We start from the raw sequence: 10498 nt of genomic DNA on the forward strand, positions 1-10498 counted from the left end.
TCTGCAGGGGCAGCTCCTCAGGTCAGCACCTGCTGGATCCAGCCGATCACACCTGTGATGCGGGTGTAGACGCCAAAGTAGTTGGGCCGGCCACAGCCCAGGCCCCAGCTGACCAGCCCAGCCAGGAACCAGCGGCCACTGGGGGCCTTGCACACGAGTGGACCGCCGGAGTCACCCTGAGAGGGGAAGAAGAGAAACCGCTGCATGAAGGTAAGGCAGCCCCTGCTGGGCAAGGCCTGATGTGGAGAGTTTGCCAGGTCCAACAGTCACCCCCCGCTTTTGAAACCCTGCTCCCCCCACCCGCCAAGGGAGAGGGCCTGACCCCCCTGCCTGGCCTCCATGGATCCTGGCCCTCCCGGAGCTGTCGCCGAGTGCCCCTGTGCCCCTCACCAGCTTCTGCCCCCCTCTGTGGCTGACACTCTCCCTTCCTCCTTGTGCCCCCTTTACTGTGTGACCCTGGGCCAAGTGCCTTGCAGGGGGCAAGGAGCAGAACTGGGTCTGAGCCCAAGACCTGCCCTCCACGGGGTCTCTTCTGATCTGTGGCTCTGTAGCCCTGGGCAAATCCTCAACCTCTCTGAGCCTCAGTCTCCTCATCTGCGAAGTGGGACCGGCTGCCGCCACCTTGCCGGGAGGCTGGGGGCTTCCTAAGGCTACCGGGACGTCGCCCTCCCCGCCTCTTGTCCAAGGCCTGTGGGAGTCACCTGGCAGGCGTCCTTCTTGCCTTTGCGGTAGCCGGCACACAGCATGCGTGGCGTCACCTGGTAGCGGTAGGCTTCGCTGCACAGGTCCTGTGGGATCAGCTGCACATCCGCCTTCTGCAGAGCGTTGCTGGTGGGGCCTGCCATGGGCCAAGGGCAGAGGACAGAGGTGAGGACACTGGGGTGTGTGAGACCCCCCCACTGTGATCCCCCTCGTATCTTAGTAGCCTTTGGTCCCTCCCCCCGCACCCACGCCTCCCTTCACCCTGCTCTGGCTCCTTCCCTGCGTGGTTTATGGTGACAGAGCCCCAGCCAAAACCTATTTGGATGGGCGTCTTCCTCCAGCTTCTTGTCCCCTCCCTCCTGCTCAAGGGGCCCTGGACTCCCCTCTGATGTTACAGCCCCTGGGGGTGTTTCCAGAGTACACATCCAGCCCTCACAGTCCCCTCAACACTCTTCACGCCCCCCACTGTCCAGCCCGCGCTTCTCCATGGGCCCCACGTCATGGTTCCCTGTGGAGCTTTAACACTCACGGGTGCTGCCCACCCCAGAGATGTGGCTTCATGCGTCTGGGGTAGCTGGAGCACCACCCAGAGTTGTTCCTGAAGCCCCGAAGGAAGGGAGGGACAGCTCCTGGCCCAGGATCCTTGTGGGGCCTGCCAGGCCCTGCCCGTCCCTCCTGCCCATCCCCCAGGTGCCCCTGTGCAGGCTGCCGGTGCCTCAGATCCCCACCAGGGACGACTTACCCCTCGGTCCAGCTGCTGTCCACTCACCCTCCAAGCCCCAGCTCAGACACCTCCTCTGGAAGCCTTCCCTGACCCCACTGGGCAGAGCCTCCTCTCCCTGCCACTGTCTCCTGCACCTCCCCGGCCCTGTCAACGCTTACCACTGTCTGTCTCCCCAAGACATTCGTCTTTATATTCTCTTTAACCTCTGCCCCTAGGGATGTTTCCATGCCTGGTATATAGTAGGTGCTCATAATGGTTGTCGAAGGAACAAATGAGTGAATGAACAGTGAGTGAGCCAGTCCTTCGCTGTGACTCTGTCCTCTCGGACCAGTCACTTCCCTCGAAGACTGTTTCCCCATTCTTAAAATATCTATGGTCCCTCCTGCCCTTGGGCACATTTTTAAAGCCTCCATCACGAAGGTCGCAGGGCCTGGCTGTAGTTAGCTGGGCCTGTGTTCACAAAACTGCCAGGTGGCCTCCTGGATGGAGAGTGGGGAGGGGAAAGCCCTCCTGCTTCTGAGAGCAGTAGCCGTAGCAGGAAGAGCACGGGCATTGGAGGCAAGCCGTCCAGGGTCCAGTCTCTGCTCTAGTCCTCTCCGGCTGTGTGGCTCTGAGCAATTGCTAAGCGTCTCTGAGCCTTGGTTTCTCCACCCATAAAATGAGGCCATAACATGCATCCCTGGGCTTATCGGGTAGATTGTATGAAGTCGTGTTTCCTCAAAACCCAGCCTCACCACGAAAGTACTGATAATTATGAGCTTCCGCCCTTGCTGCCCAAGGAGCAGAGGATTGAGCCTGCAGGGACAGTGAGTCCTTGGCTGCCCCTTCACCCCACGTTTGCCTCATACCCCAGGTTCTCCAGAAGGCAGGATGGAGCCAGAAGGGGCAGGGGCCTGAGGGCCACGTTACAAGGTGCTTTTCCTCTGTCAAGTCCAGCCTGATTTGAGTCCCAGGACTAGAGGGCTTCAGGGTGGAGCCTCGGGGCCCCAGGCCTAGCCCTCCTCCAGCCCTGGGTGTTGGGGTCGGCATGGGGCGTCCGTGCCCTCCCCCTCCGTCCCCACCACTCACCGCCCTCACGCAGGGCGCCCCAGCCTGTGATCCAGCAGTGCAGACCCGGCTCAAAGAAGTGGGAGCGCGCGGGCAGGCAGACAGGGCGCACGGCAGCCGAGCGCACCACCGGGTGGTCCAGCTGCAGCAGCGCCACGTCGTAGTCGTGGCTGTCCTCCTCGTGGTACGGGTGCAGGAGCAGGCGGCTCACCTTGAAGGACACCTCGCCAGGCCAGCGCGAGTTCTGCCACACTTTGCCCAGAAACACGGTCCACAGCGCCGGGGAGGCCATGCTGGGTGGAGTGGGAGGAAGGTGTCTTGGTTCTGTGGCCGCCTGTTCCCATCCAGGGCCCCTTAGGACAGCTAGCTCCCCACCGGGACACTGTCCTCCACACCTGCCCTCCCTGCCTCCGGGAGGGCCACCTCGCTGGGGGGACAGCGTTCAGGGTGTTGGCCCTGGAGTCTCCTGCCTGGGTTCCAAGCCCAGCATCATCCCTCCCTGGATGTGTGTGTGCCCTAGGCCCTCAGTCTTCTCATCTGTGAAACAGGAACAGCATACAGCTGTATGTCCCTGGGAAAATCCAATAAGACCATGTATGTGAAAAAGTCAGCACTGTGCCAGGGCCCCCAACATGTTTCTCTCTCTCTTCCTGTACACTCTGCACACCGGGACTGCTCTGAGTTCTCTGAGTCTTCGTGCAGGGGTGCTGGGAACAGAGCGTGGAGGAACGGGAGACTCTGTGTGCTGGCAGCAGCCTGGATGCCAGGTTGGCAGCCTTCAGGTCTTTTCACCTGAGGGTAGCGGGGAGCCAGGGATGGGGCAAGGTGGTGGGTGCACTCTGGTGCCCCAGCAGGGGAGGAAAAGGGGGCTTCTGCTGTATGTGGGGTCCTGGGGGATCTGGAGCCTGGATCTGGCTGGGGAGTCAGGGGTTGTTTCAGCCCACCAAGCAGATGGGAAAGATGGGCACAGGGCTGGATCAGATGCCCCCAGGGGGCCTCCCTGGCCCACCCACCACAGCTTCAGTCACACCTGGGGGAGGGCCAATGGCTTATGAGCAGGCTAGGCAGTTCTGTCCTTTACTTGTTTCCAGGGTTTAGCATAGGCCCTGGCAGACAGTGGGGCATAGCAAATGTTGCTGAATGAATGCATGAATAAGTGAATCACTGACCTTAATGGAAAGCAAGGTGCCGATAGTAGATTGTCACATGTCCAGGGACATAGTCCGTTCCTGGTGGAGTCAGGACTAGAACCCGCACGTCACAGAGGCTGGTCTAGGGCTTCACCTCCCTTCCCTCTGTCTGGGATCTGACACACTGTACCTCCTGCCCAGCCTCTGCCTCCCCCATCAGCCTCACCTGTCTTCCTGGAAGCAGTGGGCGGCTGTTACCACCCAGCGGTCGGCGATGAGGGCCCCGCCACAGATGTGTCGTCCCCGAACCTGGAGGCTGGCCTGCCATGGCCACTCACCGTCAGAGGACACGGCCCCGCCCACAATGCGGCTAGAAGGGCCTTGGAGGCCGCAGTCTGGGGGGGAACGGGGTGGTGTGGACAAAGGAGAGAGGAGGAGAGGTCATTGAGAAACGGACAGAAAGACAGGCAGGGCCAAGGAACGATGGAGAGGGAGGGATAAGGAAGAAAATGATGGAGAGGGAGGGACCGCCAGGACCAAATGAGAGGCAGAGGCCGGGGAGAGACAGAGAGACAGGCATATGACGGTGAGGTTCGCGCCAGCATCCACTGTGAGCCCTCCCCCCGCCCCCCACCCCCAGGCTCTGGGCTCACCACAGTGCTGCTCATCGGAGCCATCCCTGCAGTCGGGCCGCCCGTCACACTGCGGGTTGGGCTTCTTCACGCAGCTCCGGTCCTCACACTGGAAGGTGAAGGTCCCACAAGGCACCCCTGGGACGGTGGGGTGGGGCAGGGCACAGGAGGTGGGTCTCTGAGCCCCCAGGGGCCAGACCAAGGCTCCCACAGCCTGGCAGCCCCCAGGTCCAGGCCCTGCCTCGTTGCCTGCCTTCTCCCCCCTCCACATCACCAAGGGAGCTCTCTGCCCCACCACCTGGTTTGCTGGTCTCCTTTCCTCCTGCTGATTAAATGCCCTGTTCCCCTCCAGGTTGCCTCTCATGCCTGACCTCCTCCTGCCCCCCACTTTGTACACTGCTGGCCATAATATTAAGAATGTTTTGGTAAAGAGAGCCACCCATCTCGTCTTCCTACTAACAGGTAACCCCTACAGGGTAGGAACCACATCTCTGGTGTCTTTATTCCTACTTCCTCACCCCACCTTGCCTGTCCCTGGGCAGTGTGCACGTGTTGGTCACTTGGTCAGTTGGAGGGATGGATGGTTAAAACAAGGGGCCCAGCTTGAAGCTTGGGCAGACCAGCCAATGGGTGGATTGGTGGTCCAGTGGGAAGACTGAGAAACAGCCCGAAGGATGGATACATGGGTGGATTTAAGGACCAGTTGATTAACAGGTGACAAGGGAGATTAGTAGGTGGATAGATGGATGAAAGGAATGATGAGCACACAGATAGGTAGCTGGACAAAGCAATGAATGGGTAGACTGACAATACAATGGATAGGGACATCTTTGTTTGGACAGACCAGTGGATAAATGGATGAATGGATAGGTGGATGCATGACTCTGTGGATAGACCTGGTGATTGAAGAGAAAATGGATGATGGATGGATCGATGGATGAACTGGGTGACTGGGAGAAGATGAGTGGGTGGATAGATGGATGAATAGATGGATGAATCAATGGACAGACTAGGTGATTGGGGAGAAGATGGGTGGATGGATGGATGGATGATGGATGGATGGATGGATGGATGGATGGATGATGGATGGATGGGTGGATGGATGGATGGATGATGGATGGATGGATGGGTGGATGGATGGATGGATGGATGGATGATGGATGGATCAATGGACAGACTAGGTGGATGGGGAAAAGACTGATGGATGGATGAATGGATGGATGGGTGGATGGATGGATGAACTGGGTTAGTGGGGAGAAGTTGAGTGGGTGGTTGGATGGATGGATGGATGGATAGATGAATAGACTAGATGACTGGGGAGAAGATGGATGGATGGATGGATGGATGGATGGATGGATGGATGGATGGATGGACGGACGGATATATGAATCAATGGTAACTGAGGAGATGGGTGAGTAGATTGATGGATGGATGAATAGGTGGATATATGAATCAATGGATAGACTGGGTGACCGGGGAGAAGATGGGTGGGTGGGTAGATGGATGGATGGATGATGGATTGATGGATGGATCAATGGACAGACTAGATGACTGGGGAGAAGATAGATGGATAGATGGATGGTTGGATGGATGGAAGAAGGATGGATCAATGGACAGACTAGGTGACTGGGGAGAATATGGATGGATGGATAAACGAATGGATGGATGATGGATGGATCAATGGACAGACTAGGTGACTGGGGAAAAGACTGATGGATGGATGGATGGATGGACTGGGTTAGTGGGGAGAAGATGAGTGGGTGAATGGATGGATGGATGAATGGATGGATTACATGGACAGACTAGATGACTGGGGAGAAGATGGATGGATGGATGGATGAACAGGTGGATATGTGAATCAGTGGTAACTGACTGACTGAGGAGATGGGTGAGTAGATTGATGGATGGATGAATAGGTGGATATATGAATCAGTGGATAGACTGGGTGACCGGGGAGAAGATGGGTGGGTGAGTGGTGGGTGGGTGGATGGATGAATGGATGACGGATGGATCGATGGACAGACTAGGTGACTGGGGAGAAGATGGGTGGATGGATGGATGGACGAACGGATGGACAGAGGATGGATCGGTGGATATATGAATCAATAGACAGACTGGGTGACTGAAGCACAGATGGATGGATGGATGGATGGACAGACAGACGGGTGAACATACAGGCCTAGGCAGAGGGGCTGGCGAGTGTTTGGATGAGAGGGCAGAGCCTTTGCAGGAGGAGCATGCAGCAGGGCCAGACTCTCTGGTGTCCCTCCAGACACCCGGCCAGGCCCCGCCCCACCTTCCTGGCACTGCACTTCGTCGCTGCCGTTGAGACAGTCGGGCTGCCCATCACAGACCCTGGACAGTGAGATGCACGTGCTGTCCTCTTGGCACTGGAACGTGGCTCTGCAAACTGTGGAGACACGGGGGCCAGTCGGAAGGAAGGCGGGAGAGTTGGGTGGGCCCTGGCGCCTGCAGAAGGCGCTGCTGTGCTGTGGGCCGCAACCCCAGGTGCAGCTCCTAGACACCAGGTCTCACAGCAACCCTGTGGGATGCCCTGCTTGGAAACGGCGGAAGTGACTGCCCAGGGGGGTCAGCTGAGCCCGAGCTTGAAGCCGGAAGCTCAGTTTCCAAGGATGAGGCCCCTCCCCTGCAGCATGGCAGGGTCATCCCAGGGCAAGGCAGGCATGGCCATTCCAGGGCAGGCATGTCCACCTTGCCTCCTGCTTCTCTTCCCTCACGTTAGAGCTTTGATGGGGTTGTGGGGGGGTGTTTTCTGGCTGGATGGTGATTCTGGGGGCCAGAAGCCAAGATGCAGAGGGAAAGCGTTCTTTCCAGAGAGCCCTGGCTTAGGGGGCCACTAAGACCCTGACGGTGGTGAGAACAATTCCAGTCAGAGGTGGCAGCTCACAGTCTGAGTGCCTGGAGTTGGGAGACCAGGGCCCCATGCACGGGAGGGAGCTACAGGATTCTCTCCTTGGCTGCTGGGACCCAGCAGTCCCTGTTAACTGCTTTCCCCTTCCTGATTCTGCGCTTGCGGCCCTGCTCCTTCTTGGAAGCCTGGCAGGGGCAGAGGCTGGGTGGTAGCTGGTGGGGAAGAGCCCTCAGCTGGTAGTCAGGAGGCCTGGTGCCCGCTGGTCCTCGCCAGCGCCTCGTGGGGTGGTCCTGGGGAGGCCTCTTTCCCACTCAGCACAGAGAGAGACCACACTTCCTAGGTGCTGATGGTGGGAACTGAGACTCTCCTCGGCAGGGGAGGGAAGGAGAAGCGGGGGCGGCTGCTCACCGCAGTTTCTCTCATCCAGGCCATTGGGGCAGTCCTTGACCCCGTCACAGGCAGGGACGCAGAGTCCATTCACAGAGCACAGGAACTCTCCAGGGCAGGCTGGAAACCCACAAGAGACCGTGGAGGCAGAGGGTCCACCATTAGGACCCGAAATGAAAACACATGAAGACAGGTGTGCACCTGTGTGCTCACACACGCATGAGCAGGAACCCCAGACACCGGGCAGCTATGTCCACAGTCCACAGGGACATATGTCCCCAGACACATGTACACAACACACACGTGCATATGTATGAGGATGTGTACCTGCAGACTGTGGGGGTACCTTGCACACTGGGCACACAGGCTGCATGTTTGTGTACACACACACACACACACACACACACACACACACTCCTCTCTCTCTACTCCCCTCTGCCTCGGTCTCTCTCTCTCTCTCCTCTTTCTCTCTGTCTCTTTCTCTCCCCCCTCACTCCCTCCCTCTCTCTCTGTCTCTCTCTCCCCCTTCCCCCTTTCTCTCTCTCCTCTCTCTCTCTGTCTCTTTCCCCCTGTCTCTCTCCTCTTTCTCTCTGTCTCTCTCCTGCTCCCCCTCTCTCCCCCTCTCTCTTCCCCTCCCTCCCTCTCCGTCTCTCGCCCTCTTCCTCTCTCTCGTCTGTCCTCTCTCTGTCTCTGTTTCTCTCTCCCTCTCCCTCTCTCTCTCTCTCTCTCTCTGTATCTCCCCCCTCCTTTCTCTTTCTCTGTCCCCCTCCATATCTCTCTCTCTCTCTCTCTCTCTCTCTCTCTCTCACCCTCCCTCCCTCCGTCTCCCCTTCTGTCCACAACTCCCTTAGGGTTCCAGGAATGGCCAAGAGGCAGGGGCCTTGGGGGTGCCTGCCGCACTCCCCGGCCTGCCCATACTCACGGTCTGACTGGTTGTACAAGCCGTAGTGCGCCTGCACGCCAGGCCCTGTGAGGGAGATCTGGGAGGTGAAGTTGATGGTGATGCCGGCTGTGGCCACTACCGGGATCCTCTCTGCATAGGGCTGCAGCGTGCGCAGGCCACACAGCCTGGGGGTAACCAGAGACCATTCAGGGTCACGCCACCGGTCTCCCAGGGCACAGAGAGGGCACGGACAGGGCAGCCAGGCAGAAGGGGGAGCAGCGTCCCTACGCACACTGCCTCGGTCTTGATCTCTCCCTTGAGTGACTGCTCACTCCCAGAGCCATCTTCTAGAAAGCAGCCTATGTCACTCTTCTGCTCAAAAAACTTCAATGGCTCCCCACTGCCTGCCGGATAAAATTCAAAGCCTGGATTCTAGTCCCAGTCACCTATGAACTGCGATTCTAGCAAGTCAGGATCCTTCTCTGAGCCTCATTCTCCTCCCACAGAAAACAAGGAAAATATTATTTCTGCTGGTTGTGGATGTGGCAAAAGCCTTCAGTATATCAGCAGAAGCAAAAGTCCTTGATTGGCTCACTCTCCAGACAGGAGAGGTCATTTCCCTCATGCTTGGGGGTGGGTGGCAACACTCCCCATTTGGGAACTGTCCCTCCTGCTGAGACACCTCCATAGCCCTGGTGGTCTCCCTGGGACCCTCTGGGCTTGAGGGAAGGGCCTGGACTTCTCCCAGGACCAGCAGAACAGTGCAGATGGGCAGTATGTTCTCTGTGTCTGACCACACCAGGGTAGGACCACCCCCAGTGATAGGAGCACCTTCTCAGATAACGCCCCCCCACCAGAAGACGCTCTTGTTCAAACAGAGCCCAGGGAGAACCCCCACAGGGAGGTGGGCCCTTCTCCCATACCCAGAAGACAGGTATGTGAGCACCCATCTCCAGGTGGAGGTCCTCACAAACTACATGGGCCTGCCTTCCTGGAGTGGGTTCCATGCACCCCCAGAAGGTGGGACCCTCCCTACACAGCAACTGGGAGCTCTCTTGCATCCCAGGTGGGACACCCCTGCAGAACAGAGGGGGACACCACCACCAGCTCATAGGCTGCCCCTCACAGGGAAGGGAGGACCCTGCAGAGCAGATAGGCACTGCCTCGCAGATATGGGAGCACAGGCCAAGACATCTCCAGAGAGCCAAGAGAAAGTCAAGAGAATCTAGAGAGAGGCGGGAGTGTCAAACCTGGCGGGGACATCAGCCCAGATCAGCCCCAGAGAGCAGGCCACCTGCTTCCCAGGGGCCAGGCACTTCCTTGCAACTTCCAGAGCCCGCCAAGCAGATCAATGAGTGCATCAATTAGTCAATGAACAACTGAGGATGAGCTCTGGGGTGCAAGGGGTGAGGCTGGACCGGGCCTCTGGTCCGCCCTCCCTCCCAGGCAGCAGCATCACAAGGCCTCGTGGCACAGGGATTCTAGGTTCTTGCAGCGACTCTGCCCAGTGAGGGTGGGATTGTTACCCCATTTTACAGACGAGGCCCCTGAGGGCAGGAGGCAAGGTAAGACCAGAATCCAGCCTTGGGACCCAGATGGACTCACCTGGCCTGCTTGGGGTGGGGGAGGCACCCGACTCCCACTGCCACATGCACGCTGGGGTCTCAACCCCCTCGGATCCCCTGGGTGCCTGGCCTAGACTCCGGCCTCCCTTAAGTCTGGCCACAGTGACCATGTCCTTGCCCTCCCTCCTCCCAGCCACTCTCAAAGGACAGCCTGGGACCCCTGGGGTCCAAAAGTCATTTTCTTTTCTTTCTCTTTTTTTTTTTTTTGAGTTGGAGTCTCACGACCACCCCAGCGTCAACCTGCTGGGCTCCGGCAATCCTTCCGCCCCAGCCTTCCAAGTAGCTGGAACTACAGGCATATGCTCCCATGCCCGGCTAATTTTTATTTATTTATTATAGTTCTTGCCAAGTTGCCCAGGCAGGTCTTGAACCTGGGGGCTCAAGCGATCCACTCACCTCGGCCTCCCAAAGTGCCAGAATTACAGGCTGAGCTACCGAGCCCAGCCTCCAAAAGTCATTTTCTTTCTTTTCTTTTTTTTTTTTTTTTTAGAGTTGG

The 10498-nt window shown here is 58.1% G+C and overlaps 1 protein-coding gene across 2 annotated transcripts in view; it reads right to left on the reverse strand.

The window, feature by feature from the left end:
* Positions 1–10498, reverse strand: part of TMPRSS6 (transmembrane protease, serine 6) — a 35513-nt gene continuing 25015 nt past the window's right edge. Inside the window, exons 10-18 of one of the 2 annotated variants that reach the window (XM_021711585.1) lie at positions 8417–8562; positions 7516–7614; positions 6532–6645; positions 4257–4373; positions 3830–3998; positions 2495–2766; positions 2043–2105; positions 702–838; positions 18–176 (exon numbers count right to left, since the gene is read on the reverse strand). In XM_021711585.1, the coding sequence (XP_021567260.1) occupies positions 18–176; positions 702–838; positions 2043–2105; positions 2495–2766; positions 3830–3998; positions 4257–4373; positions 6532–6645; positions 7516–7614; positions 8417–8562 (1276 nt within the window). Of the gene's footprint in view, positions 177–701; positions 839–2042; positions 2106–2494; positions 2767–3829; positions 3999–4256; positions 4374–6531; positions 6646–7515; positions 7615–8416; positions 8563–10498 lie in introns of both variants that reach the window. The other variant, XM_008056509.1, reaches the window with a different exon arrangement.

The sequence above is a fragment of the Carlito syrichta genome, unplaced genomic scaffold (assembly GCF_000164805.1).
Source record: "Carlito syrichta isolate Samal-C Ts95f unplaced genomic scaffold, Tarsius_syrichta-2.0.1 Scaffold84685, whole genome shotgun sequence".
Classification (NCBI taxonomy): domain Eukaryota; kingdom Metazoa; phylum Chordata; class Mammalia; order Primates; family Tarsiidae; genus Carlito; species Carlito syrichta.